Source organism: Pristiophorus japonicus, chromosome 11 (assembly GCF_044704955.1).
Source record: "Pristiophorus japonicus isolate sPriJap1 chromosome 11, sPriJap1.hap1, whole genome shotgun sequence".
Taxonomy (NCBI): Eukaryota; Metazoa; Chordata; class Chondrichthyes; family Pristiophoridae; genus Pristiophorus; species Pristiophorus japonicus.
In genome coordinates, this window is record NC_091987.1 from 100,191,818 (window position 1) to 100,216,275 (window position 24,458).

Sequence of the window (24,458 nt, forward strand, 5' to 3'; positions counted from 1 at the left end):
ATTGTTACATTTGCATTAGTGTGACTGACATTGTTATGATGATGTATTTGTAACCTGAATCCAGAGTCCATATCCAATTTGACAAGGGGTTCAAGAGTGAGATTCACTTTGGGAGTCAGTTGCAGCCTAGATACCAGATTTACATTCCACAAATTTAGGGGCGGCTTGTAGAATTTTTTTTTCATTCAAAGGATTATTAGAATACAAACACCTTGTCCATGTGGCTACTGAAATTGAGTTGATCGCTAGGTTCAGGGGGAAATTGGATAACTGCGGAAGAAAAATACTGAGGAAATAGAATAAATAACTCTCTGGGCTGATTCACCTCCTTCTGTGCGAGCATTTCTTGCGTTCTTTATCATTGTGCTATCTTGTTTACTATGTTGAAGATACCCCTTTAATTTTTTTTTTTGAAATTCGTAGCCAATCGTTCCAATTCTTTGTCAAATCACAAACACCAGAGGTCACCTTGCACACATCAAGGATCACTCTGCGCCAATGCTCTTAGCCAAAAGGCCTAGAGCCACTGCACCGTTCCTGGAAGTACTGCAATACCAGGTTCGTGCCATGGAGGTGGATGGGTCAGGTCCCCCACACACCTCCGTGGAGGTGGATGGGTCAAGCCACCCCACCCACCTCCTATTTCCAAAAAAGCAAGCATATACCTTCCTGATCCAGGGAGAACCACCTTGGGGTTATGGTGGTTACTCCCCTGTCAGGTCAGTTACGCATGATCTTAGCCAAAAGGCCGAGAAGCGAGAAGATACCCCTTTAATGCCTGACTCCCCCAGCCACACAATTGTGACTTCTCTGTGTCTAATGCTGCCTTTCTATCTCAAGTGCCAATTTAACAGCTATACTGCTGGCTCGGTGTGTTCTCAAATTAGGATAAAGCAGAACATGTTGTATGCATGAATGTGCGCTTAAGTATATACACAATACTTTGTTGTATAAGTGCTAGTATTCTTGATCGCTACGACTAAAAGCTTGAAAGGCTGGCTGGAAATTTCATGCACCGCAACGGGTGTGAAGCGGAGTGGTACGAGAGTATCTCCTGGAGGTGGTCTCAGTCCTGAACTCGGGCTTCAGTCATGCTGCATGTCTTGCTGTGAAGCCAAGGTTGCTTTGTAGCAATGTGACCTGTATAGCTGAAAAACTCATTCCGTGCTTTTCTACAGCTAGCAGTCCATAGATATCTGAATGTTCATGCATAACAGCTGCAGTAGTAATACAACCAAACATCCAGAGTGAAGTGTCAAATGTGACCTTTGAAGACGCAGAAACAAAGGTTACGCAATTTTTTAATTGAATGACTCCGGATTCCTGGTGACTTTAATTTGGTCCTTTGATTATTATCACAATGTTTAAAAAATAATGGAATCCAGATGTGACTCACTTTTCCATGTTGCAGACTGTGTGTTGGATTATTCAGGATCACGTGTCTTGTAACTAGCCAGCTTTGTCATGAAACTAACAATGGTATGAAATACTTGCTATTCTTTGCCCACTTACAGCAGCACAGTTTAGATGGTGAGTCATAACTAATTGTATTCTCGAGGCCGACATGTAGATGTGTTGTGCAAGTTCTGGGCAATCGTGCTTAATCTACAACAACTACAACTTGTATTTATATAGCGTCTTTAATGTAGTAAAACATCCCATGGTGCTTCACAGAGTGTTTTAAGAAAAAACAAATATATTCGACAGCCACAGCTTGATCAAAGAGGTAGATTTTAAGCAGCATCTTAAAGGAGGAAAGAGAGGTAGAAAGGCGGAGAGGTTTAGGGAGGGAGTTCCAGAGCTTGGAGCCTAGGCAGCTAAGGCACGGCTATCAATGGTTGAGCAGTTATAATCAGGGATGCTCAAGAGGGCAGAATTAGAGGAACGCAGATATCTCTGGTGGGGTGCGGGGGTTGTGAGGCTGAAGGAGATTAGAGATAAGGAGGTGCGAGGCGATGGAGCGGTTTGTAAACAAGGATGAGATTTTTGAAATCAAGGCGTTGCTTAACCAGGAGCCAATGTAGGTCGGCGAGCACAAGGGTGATGGGTGAGCCGAACTTGGTGCAAGTTAGGACACGGGCTGCCGAGTTTTGAATCCCCTCTAGTTTAAGTAGGGTAGAATGTGGGAGGCCAGCCCAGGAGTGCGTTGGAATAGTCAAGTCTAGAGGTAACGGAGACATGGATGAGGGTTTCAGCAGCAGATGAGCTGAGGCAGGGGCAGAGATGGGCAGTTTTAGTTATGCCGCAGATATGTGGCTGGAAGCACATTTCTGGGTCAAATATGATGCCTAGGTTGTGAACAGTCTGGTTCAGCCTCACAGATGCTAGGGAGAGGGATGGAATTGGTGGCTAGGGAATGCATTTTGTGGCGGGGCCAAAGACAATGGCTCCAATATTTAATTGGAGAAAATTTTTGCTCATCCAGTACTGGATGTTGGACAAGCAGTGTTACAATTTAGAGACCATGGAATCTAGTATTGATTTTTTTCTGCTTTTTAAAAAAAAAAACATATTTGCAGACGTACTCCAATGAGGGACAGGAAAAGACCCGCTGGTACATCCAGCCTGTGCCACACAACTTGTGCATCTGAATATATACGCTCCCCACCCACCTGAAAGCCACAAAATCTCCTGGGAGCAACGTAAAGCCAGATTTAAAAACCCAGCCTAATTGTGGAAAAACAATATGGTAATTTTCTTTCTGACCTTAGGCGATCAAAACTAGTCCAGGAGACCACTCCAGCCCTGATTATTGTTATACAGAACCTTTCCTTTGTATGAGATGATCTCCGCTCCAACCAGAAACAGGTCCAGCTCTCGCATGAAGGAATTCAGCAAATTCACTGCAGGAGCCGGCGATCTATTCCACAGAACCACTATTCTCTGGGAAAAGAGAAAAGAACCACTTCCTAACAGCTAACCTATATCTGGCTTTGGATAACTTGGGATTGTGCCCCGCCCCCCTCCCCGTCCTCCCTAACCGGTTGTCTACACAAACACAACGGCCTGGAACTTGCGATCCTGATGACAGCGAACTGGCGGTGTTCGCCATCATTTCGCCTTTGAAACTGACCCACGTATGCGCAACCTAACACGGAGGTTGTGAAGATGCGGTCTGTCATTCACTGCTCCTCCGCAGGCTGCGCTGTGTGTCCCCCCCCCGCCCCCCCGGCTCCCCCCCAGTCAGTGTAATCTGTCACATCGTGGCAACTGAAGAAAACATCAGCTCTTCCGCAATAATACCATTGTTAAATTCCTCACTAAAAGTTAGACCCAAAGGGATTAGGTGTAACTGGGGTTTTAGCAGCGTATTGACTGCTAAACAAAGGTTATGGTGCTGAAAAACTAATTTTAATTTTGTGAAGTATCAAATTTATCCATTTTAATAAAAAGTTAAATATTTAAGAAAAACTTAAAAAAAAATCACCTTTACTTCAGGTTTGCCTTTTCCCCTTGTAAGGGCCCTAATCTTTGTTTTGCTCTCGCTAACATTTTTCAAAAGTTAGAATCAAAGGAGCTTACCTACTCTCCAGTTCGCTGTCTGTGAGATCTTTGTGGGAAGCTTACTTCGGGGCCAGCGGCAAACGTCTTTGCTTCGCCACTGACTGCAGATTTTGGGCCCCTCTATTCCTTTCATCATCTTATAAACTACGTCCAAATTTTAATTTTCTTAATGTGAATACTGTGAAAGCTGTTGATCACGATACGGCAAATACGGTAAAACAATCAATTCCCCACAATGAACCAATGTACAGTTAAGCAAGAGAAATTCTAGACATCCACTTATCAAACTGTTGTCCATATAGTATACAAGGTGAGGTCCTAAATCAAAGCAGGCTAAAATGGAATGAGATGAAGATTGCTAATCTTTTGTCTCTTCCCACCCCCACTGTTTTCTGATGCCCATGTACCTAAAGCCTGCCGTTGCAGCAGGCAAGACAAGTAGCTCCTGTGAATTTTTGTACAGACCAACACTGGGAAATGGGACATTTTCTTTCCTCCACTTGTCGGGTATGGCAGAATATAGCTCCACGGTCAGGCATAGCCAGAACCATCGTCTGAGTGAAGCAATATACCTTGTACTTGAGCAAAAATAACTCCCTCCCTCCTCCCCCTTGTCATCATCACTCATAGGCAGTCCCTCGAAATCGAGGAAGATGTTTCCACTCTAAAAGTAAGTTCTTAGGTGACTGAACAGTCTAATACAGGAATTACAGGCTCTCTGTCACAGGTGGAACAGACAGTGGTTGAAGGAAAGGGTGGGTGGGGAATCTGGTTTGCCGCACGCTCCTTCCGCTGCCTGCGCTTGCTTTCTGCATGCTCTCGGCGTCGAGACTCGAGGTGCTTAGCGCCCTCCCAGATGCTCTTCCTCCACTTTGGGCAGTATTTGGCCAGGGACTCCCAGGTGTCGGTGGGGATGTTGCATTTTATCAAGGAGCCTTTGAGGGTGTCTTCGAAATGTTCCTCCGCCCACCTGGGGCTCGCTTGCCGTGTAGGAGTTCCGAGTAGAGCGCTTGCTTTGTTCGCATGCCTGACACAAATGTGGCCCACTCAACGGAGCTGGTCGACTGTGGTCAGTGCGTCGATGCTGGGGATGTTGGCCTGATCGAGGACGCTAACTAACATTGGTGCGTCTGTCCTCCCAGGGATTTGCAGGATCTTGCGGTGACATTGTTGGTGGTATTTCTCCAGCGATTTGAGGTGTTTACTGTATATGGGCCACGTCTCTGAGCCACACAGGAGGGTGGGTATCACTACAGCCCTGTAGACCATGAGCTTGGTGCCAGATTTGAGGGCCTGATCTTCGAACACTCTCTTCCTCAGGCAGCCGAAGGCTGCGCTGGCGCACTGGAGGCAGTGTTGAACCTCGTCGTATCAGTGCCCCCCTGTATCAGTATGGATAACAGTCATTCTGTTGCACTCTAACTGCCAATTTGTGCCAACTAGGGTAGCTTCTATGTACATAACCTGTGTATACTGGATTGAAACTGCCCTATCCTTTTGCAGAGGCCTTGGCCGCCAGTGCAGTTTTGCTTCAACTGCTCTGATGGTCGATATTTGAATTTGAGCAAATGGCAATTCAAAGGAAAAAACACACGGTATACTGATGAAACGTTAAAATGTCAACTGTATTTTAGTTAACAAAGAAAATACTTTATGTAAGCATTGTCATTGTCGATGGTTGCTAAAGGTTAGCTGTGCAGCAAAGATAGTTATATTGACGTAACTGAAATTGTTCATTGGCCATTCCGCGGTTATCGCAGTTTTTGCACTGAGCTCGATGTTCCAAATGTTTCACAAATTACATTTTATTGTGCCTGGCTTAATAGGTCAAGTTCTATTTTGTGCTGTACTTTATACATTAAGAGGAAGTTTTTGTAGGGAAACATTATTGGACACTTGACTACAACAGCTATCCAAGCTAGTTCCTGCACTGCTGAGTCAGTGAAAGAGATGGAACAGTCACTGATGTTGCTTGAAGCTGCTCTATACTTTCATAGTCTTCATGTGAGCTTCCTGGTAGTAATATTTGGCAAGACCTAAGAGGATATTTTTGAAATAGATCTGTTTGCTTAATGGGCAAGGTCCTACATATTTCATTAGGCTGTAATTATTTTCCTTCCTCATTTTCAGTTACGCACATACATACCTCCTCCCTTGTTTCAGCAAACTAAATGTGACACAGAATTTCCAAATGCTGTGGTTTCCCACAAAGGTATGCATCTATTTAATGCCACATTTAATTCCTCAAACACTTTCCCAGTCACATTTTCTTGATGACGGCTTCTTTATTAATTGTAAAGCAGCAAATCCTCATACTCATACCATGTGTATCCAAACTTTTGCACAGACATTTCATCCTGGGTTGTTGCCTGGAGCCTGAAATGGCTTCCAATTTAAATTGTGAATTTATAAGCTGCGACAATGACATAGAATTTTATGACACAGAAACAGGCCATTTGGCCCAACAGGTCTATGCCAGTGTTTGGGCCATGGGTGAAAGCGGATGGACTAAAAATTCGTTTGCTTAGTGCCACCCATTGGCGCTGTTGGTGCCTGCCGCGAACTTCATCGGTGGTTTAGCAGTGGCGCTATCAGTTAGCACTCTAACACCACCCACTTGGTGACGTCATGAGTGTGCAACACCACATTAGCACCGCGATCCTGAACTTCACTCCTTTCGCTTGCCATAGCGCCTGGCGCTGTCACCGACAGAGAGCAGGCGTTCCGTGGGAGCTCCTGCGGCGATATTATAAAGCAGAAGCAGGTGGGTGTTCAGTGTAAAATCTTTTAACATTTCTGTGATTCTGTGAGGTCTGACATACTCCTGCTGATGTTTCCAATGCTACCTTCAACTTTCTCTCACTTTTTGGTTGGTCCAGCTGACCTCCCTGTTAGGTGCACGGTTGCTGGTTTCCTAGCGCCAGAACTTCAATATCCCTGCAGTGCTACCACCCCGTACCGCCCGAAGAGTAATGTGGAACGCTTCCCTTCGTGCTCTACTCCCATCTTGGGGTGCTAATAGTGAATATCCCGGTTGGAGGCGGTAAACATCGCCCGGCGCTAACCAGGTATCACGAATCTTTAGCCCCATATCTTTTATTAATTCTTGTTGGTGCCATGACCATTTTAGTCTGCCTGATGATTTCCTCTCATTTGTTTTGTGTTAAATTTGTCCAGTGTTCTTGGGGATTCAATTCCTAGGAGCTGGCATGGCTTTCTTTAACAGAGAAACTGACTTTTGTTTCTCTTTGCTCTTTGCACCCACCCCCCCTCCCCCCAGAGATTAGCTGTCCTTGGCCAGAATATGATATGGAGCTGGCAGTATAGCTGAGGTCTGCTGCCTTCCAGCACATTCGACAGCTAGCCACTCTCTAGCCACTAATCATAACATAATAGCACCATTAAATGGTTTTCAGTCTGTTGGACCATTCCCAAAGAATTCTATGAAATGTATAAATGGAACATGCTGTGCGTGTAACGGTGGCGGTTTTCTTTATATTTTTGGTTTTAAGTGAGGTAGTTCAATTCATGAGGTGCCATGAGTGGAGGGAAAGAGGTTTGGGGGGAGATTCAAGGGTGGCTTGTTCATTTTCCTATCATGCTCTCTTTTTAAAATATCTTTAAAAACAGTTTAATGATTTATTCCTGTTACTATTTAACAGTTCTTTTAACGCTGTAAAATTTTCCATCTCAGGCAAGCCATTCAAATCAAGTGCATATTGTGGGTGTGAATGGAATTACTGCTGATGGAAACTATGTGCAGAACCAATGATAACACAGCTGCCGGGCAACATCAGCTGTTTTTTCCATCTTCCAGTGCAAAGCCAAGCTGATTAGCATAGATAGCTTGACTTAAGTGCTGATGTCACGACTTTCCATTCGAAGTTCATTTTGTCCTGGTAGGAACGTGCAGGTTTTGTTTAAGAATTTGCTGTCTCACACCGTAAAGCTCTTGAGGGCGAGCACTAGCTGCTATATAAATTAGAGTAGTGCACTCACTGCACGGCAGAGTGTAATTCATAGGAGTGACATTTGATCAGCAGCTTAAGACCGTTTTGCTGGTTTACAAACCAGATCTGGGAGCCTTTTTTCTTTTTCCTAGAGACAAACAAGCCATGCATTTACAAAGCCTTAACTGCAACGTTATTCTGATTGCCTGCTTGCCTGACACTGAAGTCTTCAGTGATGTTGATGTTCGGGTAAGGAGTTGGCTTAATTTGTGTATTTTTTTAAAAACGGCTTGCGAGTGACTATCTCGTTTCAATTTATTGTACATTTTGGGTCAGTTTATAATCGTTGTTGTTGTTGTCCAGAACATATTTAACTGGCTTGATGTATAAGAGTGACATTAAGAATGTTTGGCATTTGACTTGTGGAGCACGTGGTAGTTTAGTGTGTGTTTGTGTGTGAAACTGATATTGGGGATATCTGGTATTGGTTTCTTAATACTCTCTAAATAGCTAATATGGAATGAACACCTCGTTACATTTTATGATCCTCTGTTGCAAAATGATTCTTTTCCTTCGCGTCCTGCTCATTTAGTGTATAACTTATTTTGAGGAAAAGAAGGAATTGCGTATAAAGATGGTGAATTCTATCTCCTGGGGGTTAAAACTAGGTACCGTATTTTGTTTCTGAAATAAAGGGAAAGGGTTGCAAGGGGTCGTACTCTACTGGTGAATGCATTGTCCCAGCTTATTCAGTACCTACATTTATATTACAGTCGGGGAAACAGGGCTATGCTATAAACTCTGCAGAATAGTTATTGGCAAGCACAAGTGGGGAAGGGAGAAAGCAATCTCAGAATTGTGAATAGGTGAGCATCCCAATAAACTGAATAGTTGCATATCATTTCCCAGGAAGAAGTTCTACTTTTTGTCCAAGTTCTAAATGACAGTCCTCTTTTATTATATCCCATAATTCAAAGAAGGTAACGTACTCGAGTTAATGAGTATGTTACTTGAGGGTATCTATTGGTAGAAATTTATGAATGGAGTCCCTAACCTTTTTGAAATCTAATTATAATTTGTAAGAGAAAGTTATAACTGTTCACTGGCAGAAATCTAATATAAGATTTAAAATTAACCCTGGATGGCATAAACCTACTCGTGTTAAAACCCTACTGTACATCATCATCATCATAGGCAGTCCCTCGGAATCGAGGAAGACTTGCTTCCACTCCTGAAGTGAGTTCTTTAGTGGCTGAACAGTGCAATATGAGAGCCACAGACTCTGTCACAGGTGGGACAGATATTCGTCGAGGGAAGGGTTGGTGGGACTGGTTTGCCACGCGCTCCTTCCGCTGCCTGCGCTTGACCTCTTCAGGCTCTCGGCGTTACGATTCAAAGAGCCCAACGCCCTCCCAGGTGCACTTTCTCCACCTAGGGCATCTTCGGCCAGGGACTCCCAGGTGTCAGTGGTGATGTCGCACTTTACCAGGGAGGCTTTGAGGGTGTCCTTGTAACGTTTCCGCTGCCCACATTTGGCTTGTTTGCCGTGAAGGAGCTTCGCATAAAGCATTTGCTTAGGGAGTCTCGTGTCTGGCATGCGAACCATGTGGCCTGACCAGCGAAGCTGATCAAGTGTGGTCAGTGCTTCAATGCTGGGTTGTTAGCCTGGACGAGGACACTAATGTTGGTGCGCCTGTCCTCCCAGGGGATTTGCAAGATCTTGCGGCGACATCATTGGTGATATATCTCCAGCGACTTGAGGTGTCTTCTGTACATGATCCATGCCTCTGATCCATGGAGATGCATGGATCAGAGGGCGGGTATTACTACAGCCCTGTAGACCATGAGCTTGGTGGTAGATTTGAGGGCCTGGTCTTCGAACACTCTTTTCCTCAGGCGGCCGAAGGCTGCATTGGAGGAACAGTTACCTGATGAATACAATTTCACATCACAGCAGCATTCTGTGATCAAACAATGCCCAATACACATTTTAAAGTTCTCACTGGTCTCACACATGCAGTAAATAATTGTGGTCCCTTTTTTATTATTTTGGTATTTGTGAAAGACGCATTTACCATTTTTAAATAATGCAAAAAGTTCCCATGACTCAAACAAAAAGTTTTAGACTTGACGCTAAGCAAGGTGCAGATAAAATGAGTAATCGGCAATAGTCGAGCAAAAGCACACTGGTTTTCCTCATGGTATACAGACCAGATAAAACACTTTTTTGTTAATGGAGATTGAGAACTGTGTTTGAGGCAGCATTTCAGATAACTTATTTATATTAAAAAAAAATGGATAGATGCTAACTGGAATTGTAACATAGCTTTCATTGGACATGATGAACAACTGTAGTGATCAATGAGTACTGTAGGCCAGACGGCCCCTCAAGCCTGCTCCGCCATTCAATAAGTTCATTGCTGATCTTCAACCTCAACTCCACTTTCCTGCCCGATCCCTATATCCCTTGATTTCCCTAGAGTCCAAAAATCTGACTTTCAGTCTTGAATATGCTCAACAACGCAGCATCCACAGCCCTTTGGGGGAGAGAATTCCAAAGATTCACAACCCTTAGAGTGATTAAATTCCTCCTCATCTCAGTCTTAAATGGCCAAACCCTTATCCTGAGACTATGCCCCCTAGTTCTAGACACTCCAGCCAGGGGAAACAACCTCTCAGCATCTATCCTGTCAATCCCCCTCAGAATATTATGTTTCAATGAGATCACACCTCATTCTTCTGAACTCCAGAGAGTACAGACCCAATCTACTCAATCTGGAATTATGCCTATGCTGGTACCGCTTTTATAAGAAGGTAAAATGATAGCGGACAATGCTAGGTCACTCCTAGGTGTGTTGCTAGGTCACTCCTGGCTGTGTTGTTTATCATCAAGAGGCATTACATGCTGTTATATTGACTCGATTGTTTAATTCTTCATAGGCTTGAATTGAGTGACAAGTGAAAGCATTCGCATGGTTAGGCCTTAATGCCATCCTGGGACCCAGAGTGCAATGTCAGCAGTAAAAAAAGGGATTGTAACATATTCTGTTGTATTCATCCCGATGTGACTGGTTTTGTGGCAAATCCAAGTTTTACGTTGACCTTTGAGTAGAGTGGTCAGGTTCCTTTTGCACTGGCAGTTTACTTTTGCTTGAAAATACTGTCAGCGTTCAGCGGTACACAGACTTTGTACTATAGCACAGGCACAAAGCTCTACGTGCCGTTTTTAATTGGCTCTGACTTATTAGGACATGCAAGGGAGTTGTACTGTCTGAGGTGCTGTTGATTGGGTGAGATCTTCGCCCAAGTGACCTGGCCAATATTTGTCTCTCAACCAATACCTAAAAACAGATTATCTGGTCATTATCACATTGCTGTTTGTGGGAGCTTGCTGTGCGTGAATTGGTTGCCGTCTTTCCTACATTACAACACTGACTACTCTTCAAAAAGTATTTCATTTGCTGTAAAGCACTTTGTGACATCCTGACATCCTGAGGTCCTGAAGCACCCTGGGACTTTTCACTAGGCTGAAGGCGCTTATACAAATGCAAGTTGTTGTTGTTGTTGTGAAAGGTGCTATATAAATGCAAGTTGTTGTATAAGCGCTAGTCTTTCCTCCTTTTACTATCGGGATGTCGAGTGTAACCTCACTTATCAACACAAATCTTCATGGGAGACCAGCAGCCCATGTTGTGGGAAGTGACCTCTTGTATGCCACCCCCCACCCCCCCCCCAAACACTTTTTTTTCCAAATCTTTCATTGTGTTTTTCTCAAACTGACAGAAGATTTGAGAAGCGACTGTAGGTGGAACAAAAGGAATGCAAGAGCACCTGGACCAGTGAGAGTATGGCAGTGGTTGGCTGTTCAGGGAAGTGGCACATCTTCTTCAATGTTATTCTCCTTACACTTTGTTTGTTTGAATCTCCTGGCTCTGTCTCTGTAAAGCTGATCATTCTATTCCTTGTTCCTAGCTTTGTGTCTTCTTCCATTGGGAGAGAAAAAAATGAATATTCATGGGCCTTTCTGATAATCACATTCCAATAATACACTATCAAACCAGGTCCCTAACTGGTTCCCAATCCTTAACAACAACTTGCATTTATACAGCGCCTTTAATGTAGCAAAACGTCTTAACGCACTTCACGAGCATTATCAGTCAAAGTTTGACACCGAACCACAGGAGATATCAGCTGACCCAAAGCTTGGTCATAGAGGTAGGTTTTAAACTACAAAAGTGGGGCTTTGCCATTTTTATTATTGACTTCTACCATGTTTTAGGAGGGAGGAAGCCACCTGACACTTAACAAGCTCTGGCAAAATGTCTTTGGGGGGGGAGGGGAGAGAGGAGATTGGGGGGGGAGGGGATTGGGGAGGAGGGGAGAGAGGAGATTTGGGGGGGGGGGAGAGAGGAGATTTGGGGGGGGGGAGAGAGGAGATTTGGGGGGGGGGGAGAGAGGAGATTTGGGGGGGGGAGAGAGGAGATTTGGGGGGGGAGAGAGGAGATTTGGGGGGGGAGGGGAGAGGAGATTGGGGGGGAGGGGAGAGGAGAGATTGCGGAGGAGGAGATTGGGGGGGAGGGGAGAGAAGAGATTGGGGGGGAGGGGAGAGGAGAGATTGGGGGGAGAGGAGATTGGGGGGAGGGGAGAGAAGAGATTGGGGGGGAGGAGATTGGGGAGGTAGGGGAGAGAAGAGATTGGGGGGAGGAGATTGGGGGATGGGGGGGAGGAGATTGGGGGGTGGGGGGAGGAGATTGGGGGGGTAGGGGAGAGAAGAGATTGTGGGGGTAGGGGAGAGGGGGGGTAGGGGAGAAAAGAGATTGGGAGAGGAGATTGGGGGCGTGAGGGAGGGGAGAGGGGAGGGGAGATGAGATGAGGGGGGGGAGGGAAAGGAGATTGGAGGGGGGGGGGAGAGAGGAGATTTGGGGGGGGGTGAGAGAAGATTTGGGGGGGAGGGGAGAGAGGAGATTGGGTGGGGGAGGGGAGAGAAGAGATTGGGGGGGAGAGGGGAGAGAGGAGATTGGGAGGGGAGGGGAAAGAGGAGATTTGGGGGGGGAGGGGGAGAGGAGATTGGGTGGTCTGGTACACTGATGATGCTCCGCTTCATAAACAACTTACACTGCCTTAACATGAGAAAAAAACACGAGGATTTGGAAAATGCATTTAAGGAAGTGGTCTAAACTTAGACTCTGAGCCAGGATGGAAAATTCCATTTGTCAATTAGCCTGGGAGTGGAATTACAGTTTAGATATACATTTGATTTCTCTCCTTCTCTTTGCCCCTCCCCCCCGGCCCCACCTTGACACACAAAACTTATTTCTATTTTGAGAACTTGCAGTCAATGTAGTCATAAATCACTGCTGCTGATTTCATTCAGTAGTCCAAAAAACAATTTCAAAAATTGTACTGACTGAGAGTTAAATATTGATGGGGATAATATGAATGCCTTGTGGAAAGTGATCCATAGAGCTGCAGTCATGCCAAAAACTACTGTCGCACTAAGGAAGGCAACTGGTCAATGGTGCATGTGCCTAGCGCGAATGGAGGCTGTAAGGTTAGCTGTGTTGGGAGCGTTCACTTGACTATTGGGCAGGTGGATGGGGCAGAGTTTCATTGCATAACCTTAGATGTTGAGTTGCGTAGCATCCACATGGAATACAGTATCCATTATCCGAAATGAATGGGCACAATAGGTTGAGTTGCCTTTACACATTCCAACTTTTCTTGCATTGCTATAGTTCTTTACTGAAATGGTGACTTGTATTTCTCGAGGATAAATTCAAGGTGCAATTTATAAGTCCCGTCAGAAGGAAGTTTCAAGTCCACGCCGATCACAGGAGGGCAGTAAAAGACTGAAATTTGACTTGGCAGCATTCTGAAATAGTTTTATATCTAAATGTTTTACTGCTCTGTGAACATAATGTGCCCCATTAGGAAAATGATTGAGATCGTCCAAAGCTCTGTTGCCTGTACCCTAACTCGCACCAAGTCCTGTTCACTCCTTGTGTTCGCTGATCAATATTGGCTCCTAGTCCGGCAACGCCCCTATTTTAAAATTCTCATCTTTGTGTTTAAATTCCCCCATGGCCTCGCCCCTCACTATCTTTGTAACTTCCTCCCATTGCACAAGCCTCCGAGAACTCTGAGTTCCTCTAACTCTGACCTCTTGAGTATCAACAACAACTTGTGTTTATATAGCGCCTTTAATGTAGTGAAATGTCCCAAGGTGCTTCACAGGAGCATTATAAGATGAAACAATTTGACCCCGAGCCATATAAGTAGAAATCAAGGCAAGTGACCAAAAGCTTAGTCAAAGAGGTAAGTTTTAAGGAGTGTCCTGAAGGAGCAAAGAGAGGTGGAGAGGTGTAGGCAGGGAGTTCCAGAACTTGGGGCCTAGGCAACAGAAGGCATGGCCACCAATGGTTGAGCGATTATAATCAGGGTTGCTCAAGAGGGCAGAATTAGAGGAGCGCAGACATCGCCGGGGGGGGGGCGGGTGGGGAGCGGTGGTGGTGGTTGTTGATAGATAGGAAGGGGTGAGGCCATGTAGGGATTTCAAAATAAGGATGAGAATTTTGAAATCGCAGGTGTTGCTTAACCAGAAGCCAATGTAGGCAGCAAGCACAGGGGTGATGGGTGAGCGGGACTTGGTGCGAGTTAGGCCATGGGCAGCTGAGTTTTGGATCACCTCAGGTTTTACATAGGGTAGAAAGTGGGAGGCCAGCCAGAAGGGTGTTGGAATAGTCAAGCCTAGAGGTAGCAAAGGCATGGATGAGGGCTTCAGCAGCAGATGAGCTGAGGCAAGGGCGGAGCCGGGCGAAGTTATGGAGGTGGAAGTAGGTGGTCTTAGTTATGCTGCGGATATATATCCCCCACTCCATTCACCCCAGCATTGGTGGCCATGCCTTCAGACTTCTAGGCCTTAAGTTCTGGACTTGCCTCCTTAAACCTCTCCACCTCACGCTCCTTTTAAGACCCTCCTTAAAATCTACCTCTTTAATCAAGCTTTTAGTCACGTGTCCTAATATTTCCTTCTTTGACTTAGTGTCATTTTTTGTCTGATTATGCAGCTGTAAAGCACCATGGGAAGTTTTACTATGTTAAAGGTGCTATATAAATGGTAATTATTTGTGTGTATGGTGGCTGTTTAATGCAACTGTAAATAGATATATATTTGAAATTAGATGAATTTAATATTTGTTTCTTTCTTGACATTCACTTAACAATCAAAGTCCACTGTGTTCTATAATAAAGATGCAACAAGGCATTCTTTGTAACATTGATGCATGCACGTGATTACAAAGAATGCAGACTATTCTACACTTTGCCTTCTCCAAGACACACAGATTTGAAAGTGTGAGCTCATGGTCCTATATTGTACCCTGCAAATACATGGCTGGTTGAGTTTTAATGCCAGAAATTATAAACTTTTTCTGTGGCACCTTTTCTTGCCAGTTTTTCTCTCTGCCCTCCAGCCTCACTTCCTCATTTCCCACCCTTCTCACTGTTGGCAGACCATTCCATTGCTACCAAAAACCCTCTGGTTCATCAATCAAGAGTCTCTACATTGAGCATCAAGCCGAAACCTGTCACTGCACATTGGCAACAGGGTCAGGAAACCTGCCATTTTTCCCCCTCCTTAGCAAAGAGGCACTGCCATCAAAATCAGCACAAATAATGGCAATTGCCAACCAAAATCTCTCGAAGTTGAAGCATCATTTCAGACTTCTGTGCCTTGCCTCCATATCAGTTGTTGTATTTCTGAGTAACTGTCTGCAATGTCATACAAAAAAAATTGAGTGAAAAATATTATATTTGTGAATGGCAACCTATTATCCCCTTTCCCCATTGGTTCTAGCTAACTTATGACCCTTAGTTGAACTTTGCTGAAATAGCCAGCCAAAGGTGTACTGAGCAGACTCGAAGTTGGGTGTGAAGAGGTTCTGTCTGTATGTGATTAGAAGGGATCCTTATCTGTGTTACTGGTAGAAAGGTTATTCTGTTTACCCATGAATGCAGGCAATCTTTTTAACTTTTAACATCCACCAACATGGCATGACCAGATGGTTGCTATAAATGACTCGGCATGACTTGGGATCAACATAGGAATGGAGCACTAACATAAAACATGAATATTAAATTCATCTAATTTCAAATACATATCTATTTACAGTTGCATTAAACAGCCACCATACACACAAATAATTACCATTTATATAGCACCTTTAACATAGTAAAACTTCCCATGGTGCTTTCCAGGCGCACAATCAGACAACAATTGACACTAAATCAAAGCAGGAGATATTAGGACACGTGACTAAAAGCTAGATTAAAGAGGTAGCAACATAGGAATGGTTCAAGGATTGTAACTGAGCTGTACCGGATTAGGTTTACTTGCTGCAATCTTCCTAGATGTGCTTTTCCTGGAGAGCACACAGGTGTGTGCAGTTACATAACTGCCCATCGCCCCTGCACTTAGCTGTGAACTGCTTGCAAAATGCAGCAAGAGCATCATGAGTGAAGTGAGCTCCGAAGAGGCCCACAGTGAAAATAGAAGCAAATAATGGAAAGCTGAGCTGCCTGTCACTCGCTCTCTATTGCACTGATGCCACTGGGCTCCCCAACCGCTGGTCCTGCACAGCTGGCTGCAGGCCAGATGTAAACCTGCTGCAACTGGCCAAGACGCGCAGCCCTGAAGACAGTCCCAGCAGTTTTACATTCTGGTTTAGAGCCAGGCGTGCGAGACCCGCACTCGGCGGGACTTGGCAGCACGATCGTGGGTGTTGTGTGTGTAAAAGTGCCGTTAATGAGGCATTGTGTGCTGTGTAATCATCATTGGGTCACGTCGGAAACCAGTCATGGTCAGTTGTTGCATTTTGCTTTTGGACTGGGGAGGATATCGTACATCTACGGGAAACCTCCTTCACGTATTACGGGAACCTCATGCAGCTAAATGTCGTGTGGTTTCCTTTTTGCAAGGCAGATATGAGTTTGTTTTCATATGTTCAGTTGAAATGCAACAGCTTTTACTGTTGGAATGATTGGAGAGATCAGCTGCTTGTGTATCTCGTGCAAAATGTTAAATGTCAAGGTCGCCTTTGGCCTTTTGTAAAAAAAAATTAAACTTTTTTTTTAAACAGTGCAATGCAATTGTAGGATGTCTTTATGGGAAACAATCAAACTATTTGAACAATAAAAGTGAGATTTTCCATGAATTCAGAAGTAACAATAAACTCTTACCGTGTGTTTGTGACGAGGTGTTCCGATTCAAAAACGTTGCACCCAATTATTCCTGAAGTTTTGCTCCATTTGTCAGTGGCCCCATTATGCACTTTAAAACTTTTTAATTCAAGTCATAAAACATCAAGTTGACTGTGCCACGTGGTCAAATGCCATTGTCTTGTAACTCCTTCATAAAGTGATACATTCACCAGTCTGCAGCAGTACCTGTAAGTGGACTTGACCTGCTTTGTGTCCATTATTGGCTGTTTAATTGAATACCTCAAATGTTTAGGATCAATCTTGCCAGCTCTTTGACTTGAAAGAGGAAGAACAGCCCGGAGGACTTTGTATGGTGGGGGGTGGAGGGGGAGGGGGTTGGGTGTGGGTGTGGAAAGAGGAGATCTACTTACAATAGTCCAATCCAGAGAAGCCCAAATACACAAAACAATGTAACCACTTGGGTCTCCCCTGTTCCCTCAGTCAGTCAGCTTGGTGTCCCCCCTGTTCCCTCAGTCAGTCAGCTTGGTCTCCCCTGTTCCCTCAGTCAGTCAGCTTGGTCTCCCCTGTTCCCTCAGTCAGTCAGCTTGGTCTCCCCTGTTCCCTCAGTCAGTCAGCTTGGTCTCCCCTGTTCCCTCAGTCAGTCAGCTTGGTGTCTCCCCTGTTCCCTCAGTCAGTCAGCTTGGTGTCTCCCCTGTTCCCTCAGTCAGTCAGCTTGGTCTCCCCTGTTCCCTCAGTCAGTCAGCTTGGTCTCCCCTGTTCCCTCAGTCAGTCAGCTTGGTCTCCCCTGTTCCCTCAGTCAGTCAGCTTGGTCTCCCCTGTTCTGCTCCTGCATTATGGCTAATGCCAATCCAAAGGCATGGCTCTGTTTGTTTCCAATGGAACCGTTCAGGATGCTGCCTGTTAGACCTCATTGAGCAACCTTGGAAGGAGGATGATCTGTTCTTGTGCCTCCTTGCAACTCAGAAAATTGATATAAAATCAGAAGACTGAAGGAAGTCTCTAAAGTGGGGAGCACTTTGAATGGAGAACTTTCTGTCTCCTCCTCACCTTTTTGACCTATAGATTTCTGTGATAAAGTGATGGAGGACTATAACTCAAATCTAATGTTGAAAGCTATTAAACCTGTTCTGGAACTAATTGCTTGGAGTTTGACAATTCTTACTGTTTTAAATCTCTCCACAGGATGACTTTGAGACACTATTCAGAGCCTATGACAAGAATGTGACCTTTCAGTTTTTTAAGAGCTTCAGACGTGTGCGGATCAACTTCAGCAACCCCATTGCAGCCACTGAGGCCAGAATTCAACTTCATGAAACGGAGTTTAATGGGAAGAAAATGAAACTATACTTCGCACAGGTATTCATTACTGCTACTGTAATCTTGTATAGGAACAGGAGGAGGCCATTCAGCCCCTCGAGCCTGTTCCTCACTTCAATGAGACCATGGCTGATCTGCGACCTAACTCTATATACCCGCCTTTGGCCCATATCTCTTAATACCTTTGGTTAGCAAAAATCCATCAATCTCCAATCTTAAAGCAAGTATCCAGCTAATTGCTTAAAATATATTAAAGTACAGGTACCTTTCATGAGGCCTTGTCCTAAATTATGTAACACTGAAAAAAGTATTTAAACACTAAAATTGTAATTTAATTACAGCCACAGCATGACTGGTATGGGAGAATAGCGCTCTGATGCCACAGAAAGTGGCATTCTGAGGTTGGACACGTTTGGACTTAGAATCGAGGGAGATGTGGGAATCTTGGACCCAGGAACTTTAGTGTTTCCAGTCCCAAGCAAGTTCAGTCCAGAATGGCTAGAAATTAGTTCAATGCCAGCCAGACGTAATGGGCCGGAATTTGCGGTCGGAGTCGTACCTCCGGAGTATGCCTCCGACCCGAAAACAAAATTTGAACCTATCTGCTGGCTTCAGAGCTTTGGAGACGTTGGGTCCTGGGCCTGCAGGTGCACGTCTGCGTAAAGGTCCACGGATCCCAGGGACGCAAGCGGTTCGGAAGCATCCTTGGGATCACATGGATCAGGTACTCCTATCAGAAAGGAGGATTCTTCATATGCTTATGAGGATTCCATTTACCAACGGAATTGCCATTAATTTGGGGAATCCCCAAATAATTAAATAATTTACACAACTGGAATAAAAATAAGTGTTCCCATTTTCAAATTTAATTAAAAGTCCCTTTAATGAAGCATTTACAATAAAAATAATTTTTTGAAAAATAATTTTAAATATTTTACAAAATTTACATAACTAATTTTAAATGTTTGGATGTTTTATTTTATTTTTAAATTTTTTATTTAACATTTATATTAACCCTTACGCTGGTGAAAGCGGGCCCTACACCTGCCTTTACCAGGAGTAAGGGTTTCGTGGGCCTTCTGCTGGACAGTAGCTGGGCAAATAAAACTCTGCTCCGGCGATTTTTGGGTCAGGCGAACCTTGACAGATCGCAAGCTCAGGGTTTTCACACTTGCGGAAACCCGGAATGTCCGGGATCTTTTACAAGGGTTACGACGGCATGCGCAATCATCAGCCCCGCAAAACCTGGTACGAAGTGTGTTAATGGCATGCAATTTTCTGTGGTCCGCTCATTAGTGCCATTATTCATAGCTCCATGTGTATCTCTGGCCTTGTGGAAGGCAATCAATCTCCCGGGAGTTGGCCGACTAGAAAATAGTGAATTCAAATCAAATTTAAAGGGATGAAGTGGCAGCATTAAGGGGCAAAAATGTTGAATCCTTGGAATGGCTTATAAGGCATATCAACCAAAGCTGGAGTGGGGGGGAAAAATGGACGGATAAAAGTGAAATGAAAGAAAAACAAATGTGAAGGCATGAGATGGAGTCTGCAGGCAAGTGACTGAGTAGCACAGCGCCTGCCCCCTGTCTGACTAAAGTGGTTGTACTGTGTGAGGTGGTTGTGAGTAGGTGGTGGCAGATTTGAGACTGCAGCTGATCATTTAATGTCATTGAGAGTGCTATTCCTATGGCGTATAGTAGCTGTCTGTGGCATTGCAGCAGATGGCACAGATCAGGAACCAGTAAAACCAGTTCCCCACAGTTGCCATGTAGGTCTGTGCCAGGGCCTGTAGATAGATATTGATGCCAGTGCAATTGCAGATGATGCCGATTATCATTGATTTACCTTATCATTCAGTACCACTAGAAAGCTTGAAATACCGTGAATGCATCACTGCCATTGACATCTTTACTGTAGATGATTACAATGCTATCCAGGCTTTGAAAATGGGTTCAGGGGTGGTTACGTACAATGCATAAAATGGGCGAAGACCCCACTTGACTCGTCTCAGACCCGTTTCCCGATCAGTAATGCCCACTTTATATCTGAAAATGGGATAGTACTGATCAGAAAATATACTCTTGGGTGTTTGAAATAGAAAAGTGTTCCATTCTTCAGTGCTGTTTAACTTTGAGCACAAAATTTGCACAGATTTTAGATCAAAATACAACTTTCGTTTTAAAAAAAAAAGCTTGCATTTTTAAATGTTTATTTTTTTTCAGATCCAGAACAAATCTTTCAGTAAAGGTAGCCCACACCTAGCTCCACCCCATCCAGAAAAGCAGTTCCTCATTTCTCCGCCAGCGTCTCCTCCTGTCGGCTGGAAGCAAGCAGAAGATGCCACTCCGGTTATTAACTATGACCTGTTGTATGCAATCTCCAAGCTGGGCCCAGGTAAGCACAACACATGTTTTGTTGTAGTTCAGTAGGACTTGAGACCTTCCTTCTTTCTTCCTTCTTTCTCCCAGCCCCATGCATTTTTCTCTTCCAACATTGGTGAGCACTCTTGTGGTAAATTAGTGTTTTCATTAAATGTACCCATTTATAGCTTCCATTAACTTGTATAAAAAGTGCAAATTATTTTTTTATTTGTTCCTATGATGTGGGCTTCGCTGGCAAGGCCAGCATTTATTGCCTAATTTCCCTTGAGAAGGTGGTGGAGAGCCATCTTCTCGAACCACTGCTGTCTGCGTGGTGAAGATATTATTGTTTCTTGTAACGATTTGTTACAACCGAGTGGCTTGCTACACCATTTCAGAGGGCAGTTAAGAGTCAACCACACTACTTTCCCTTGAGTCACATATAGGCCAGAACAAGTAAGGGCAGCAGATTTCCTCCCCTAAAGGACGTAAGTGAACCAGTCTGTGGTTCCTCTCGTACTGCGCAGGATCACTATTGCAACAACACATCATCAGTAGGGTAAAACTAACCTGTCTCACAACGGTTACAACAGTCTGGTAGTTTCATGGTCACCATTACTGATACCAGATTTATTTCATTAACTGAATTTAAATTCCACAGCTGCTGTGGTGCGATTTGACCTCATGTCTCCGGTTTATTAGTCCAGGCCTCTGGATAACTACTATAACATAACACCAGCAACATATCCACTATGCTACCGTTCCCATGCTATGTAGGTCTTCTCTATAGCACCAGTTTCCTGCATTTTGTATGTGGAGGGAAGATGAGTTTTGTCTGTCCCAATGGAACATTCCTACAAAGTGAGTTGGCTGAGATGTCTTGAAGTATGACTTTGGTAACGAGGAAGAGATATTTAAAGGGCAAGTCAACCCAGACTGCTGCTGTGTAACTTCCGGATGCTGGATACTGGTCCGGGTACAGATTACCAGTCGGGGAGTGAGGAAAAAGAGGACTGAGAGGGGAGGAAGAAAAGAGAACTAATTTGGAAGAAATATATTTAGAGGGTGTGGTGACTGTTGAACCACGAGGAATATTTTTAAACTGCTGAACTAAGATAAAGGGACTAAGTATCATAGGGCAGGAGGGAAGATGAGTTAAATCAAGAAATAGTTATTGGGCACCACCTAATTTAGGATTTAAAAGCCAAGAGAAAACAGGGACTGAGGATAATGAGTTCTCTATTTTTGAATTGTTGGAAAGAATGGTGATCCAATGAGTCCTGGTTAACACATTGGGATATAGATGCAACAATGTATAATAAATCCTGTCGTATCAAATGTAAAGAGGTAAATTTTTTGTTGTCAAAATCCATTCTTTTATGTTCTGTATAGGGGAGAAATATGAATTGCATGCTGGGACTGACACCACTCCCAGTGTTGTCGTTCATGTCTGTGAAAGTGACCCAGAGCTGGAGCAGGAGCAAGAAGAAGAGGAGGGGAAAAATCGACCGAAACCAAAAATAATTCAGACGAGACGGCCAGACTACACTGCCGGCCATTCTAAATGAAAGTGAACTTGACCACTTTTGTTTTTGGCATTTGGACTCCTGGCGCGGAGAGCGACCGCACTACTGAGTTATAATGGGGATACTGGACGGCAGTGCAAATGATTGAGTTCCCAAATACATAACTGTATGTGTACTGATAGGCAGAAAGAATGTGGGAAATTTGTACTGTATAAATTCTTTTACGTTATTTTCTGCTCCAAGCCTGTACATTAAAGTGTAAAGGTGTTAAATGAGGGCAGCCGGATCAGCTGATTGAGCAGCAGAGTGACGATGGTGCACATGAAAATGTAGCGGCTGTGGTTGGCACTGAACATTTTCTGTTAGTTGTGTCTGTTTTACCATTTTTGGTGTCTTCGAGTGTTTGGAATGATTTGTTTCCTCACGGTTTTACTTCATTTGCATATTGTTGCAAAATTGCAGTTAATCATGTGTTTAGAGTGGCCTGCTACGATATTTTAAATTAGTCCTTTCCAGCAGTGCCCGGCATGTATGGAATTTTGACATATTCAAGACTTAAGCAGGGATTTGAATTTAATGGCAAACAGTAGTTTGTGCGCATGTTAATTCAACCACTTATCAGGATCAGTTTATTTTTTTTTACTTTGAAACTTTTATCAATACAGCAACATATTGTAATGCATTATCTTTTATCAAAGTGCATCACAAAGGGTGTGTTTATAGTTGACATGCTCTCTCTTGCACTTTATCTTTCTGCATACCTTCTGCAACGTAGCTACCTATCCCCATGCACTAAAACTAACCGCATGTACTAAAACTCAAGATGTTGTATGGAAATTTTTTAAGTTCATTTATCCTAGTGCATATGTTTTTTTTTAATTAACTGACACAAGTCACGTGCACCGTTTTAGGATGTGCTTCATGATAAATCATGCGTGACCAATCCTACTTTAGTTTGTCCTTTTTAACGTTAATGTCGGGGCTGGGCTTAGCTACATAAGCCCGTTGTGTTTTGCTCCCTCTGACTGGTTTACTTGCACAGTGAAGGACTGCAGTGCTGTGTGCTATCACAACGAGTAATGTTGCTGATTATTGGAATGGCTCTTGCGCTTCTTGGAGGCCAACTCTTGGAGACACTTATTGTATGGAATGGAATGAAATTCAAACCAAACAGCTGTCTGAATGTGGCCATCTTTTCTTCTTTGTTCTCGTCCCAAACCAATCTACCTACCGGTTTTCCTTTTGGACTGGACAGCAGGTCGGGAATAGAAGGGGGACTAAGTCACCTGGCTTTATATACAAGGGTTGAAAAGGGAAAACTCTCCCACGCATTCAAAGGTACAAGACCAGTTATTCTGGGCAGGGAAATCAGCCAGAGTAAGACTGATTAACAGTGACTTCTTGTAACCACAATCCGAAACCAATTCCATATGTACCACTACACTTCAATATGTTGTCCTGGCCAGAAATGTTGGTTACTTGAGCTTGCCCGTTGATTATTTATGTTGATGTGACTACCTAGAGTAAATGTGGAAAGTACTAAATTACTGATTTGTGATGTCTCGTCACAGTATGCTCATCCTGTGTATAATGTTAGAACCTTTCAAGCTGTTTCTCTAGAAGTGTAATATCAGTAAAATATTAAATTATTGAACTGTCTGCTATACATATTGTTCATATTTGTACAGATTAGAATAATTGGGCAGATGTGGGATGTTTACAAATAAATACATTTGCTTTAAAGACCGTGTTAGTTTTGTTTGGATGCATGCACTTCCCTTATAAAATGAAAGTATGACATACTATATCGAATCCGTGGCCAGTCCTTATTGAGATGATTATTAAGAAAGTGGTCCACCATTGTAAGCTCTAAGCTGCTTGCCCCATGTTAAAACCACAGGCAGAACCAAAGTCAGAGTTTTTTTAAAGTAGGTATGTGCTGCAACTTGTCTCTGCATTTATTGAAATTGATGCCTATGGACTAGGCTGACACTCCATTGTAGTGCTGAGGGAGTGCTGCACTGTCGGAGGTGCCATCATGAGACGTTAAACCGAGGCCCCATCTTCTCACTCTCGGGTGGACGTAAAAGATCCCATGGCACTATTTTGAAGAAGAGCAGGGGAGTTATCCCCGGTGTCCTGGCCAATATTTATCCCTCCATTAACATCACTACATCAGATTATCTGGTCATTATCACATTGCTGTTTGTGGGAGTATGCTGTGTGAAAATTGGCTGCTGCGTTTCCCACATTACAACAGTGACTACACTCCAAAAAGTACTTAATTGGCTGTAAAGCACTTTGGGATGTCCGGTGGTCATGAAAGGTGCTATATAAATGTAAGTGTTTTTTGACCAGCGAATTGCATTAGCTGAATTTGGCTCCTTTTTGTACTACATTTTCACTCAACTTTTCAATTATTACACATTTTATTAAAAACTAAAGTTGCTTTTGACGCTCTACTGGATTTTTATTTTTATCTCCTCAAAGCTCATCAAGCTGTTGTTGTGTTGTGGAATGTAAATTCAACAGTAAAAAGGAGTCTTAAGATATTGTGTGTAGTTGTGAAAAACAGAAAACTC

At 43.8% G+C, this 24,458-nt stretch overlaps 1 protein-coding gene and 1 pseudogene across 2 annotated transcripts in view; one reads left to right on the forward strand and one right to left on the reverse strand.

The window, feature by feature from the left end:
- LOC139276189 (calcipressin-1-like) overlaps positions 1-23,619 on the forward strand; it is a 90,978-nt gene extending 67,359 nt beyond the window's left edge. The window contains exons 1-4 of one of the 2 annotated variants that reach the window (XM_070893795.1): positions 7,408-7,703; positions 17,856-18,029; positions 20,213-20,384; positions 21,743-23,619. In XM_070893795.1, the coding sequence (XP_070749896.1) occupies positions 7,620-7,703; positions 17,856-18,029; positions 20,213-20,384; positions 21,743-21,918 (606 nt within the window). In that variant the 5' untranslated portion in view covers positions 7,408-7,619 and the 3' untranslated portion in view covers positions 21,919-23,619. Of the gene's footprint in view, positions 1-7,407; positions 7,704-17,855; positions 18,030-20,212; positions 20,385-21,742 lie in introns of those variants that run through there. The other variant, XM_070893793.1, reaches the window with a different exon arrangement.
- LOC139276550 (U2 spliceosomal RNA) lies at positions 522-760 on the reverse strand (annotated as a pseudogene).
- Positions 23,620-24,458: the final 839 nt, after the last annotated feature.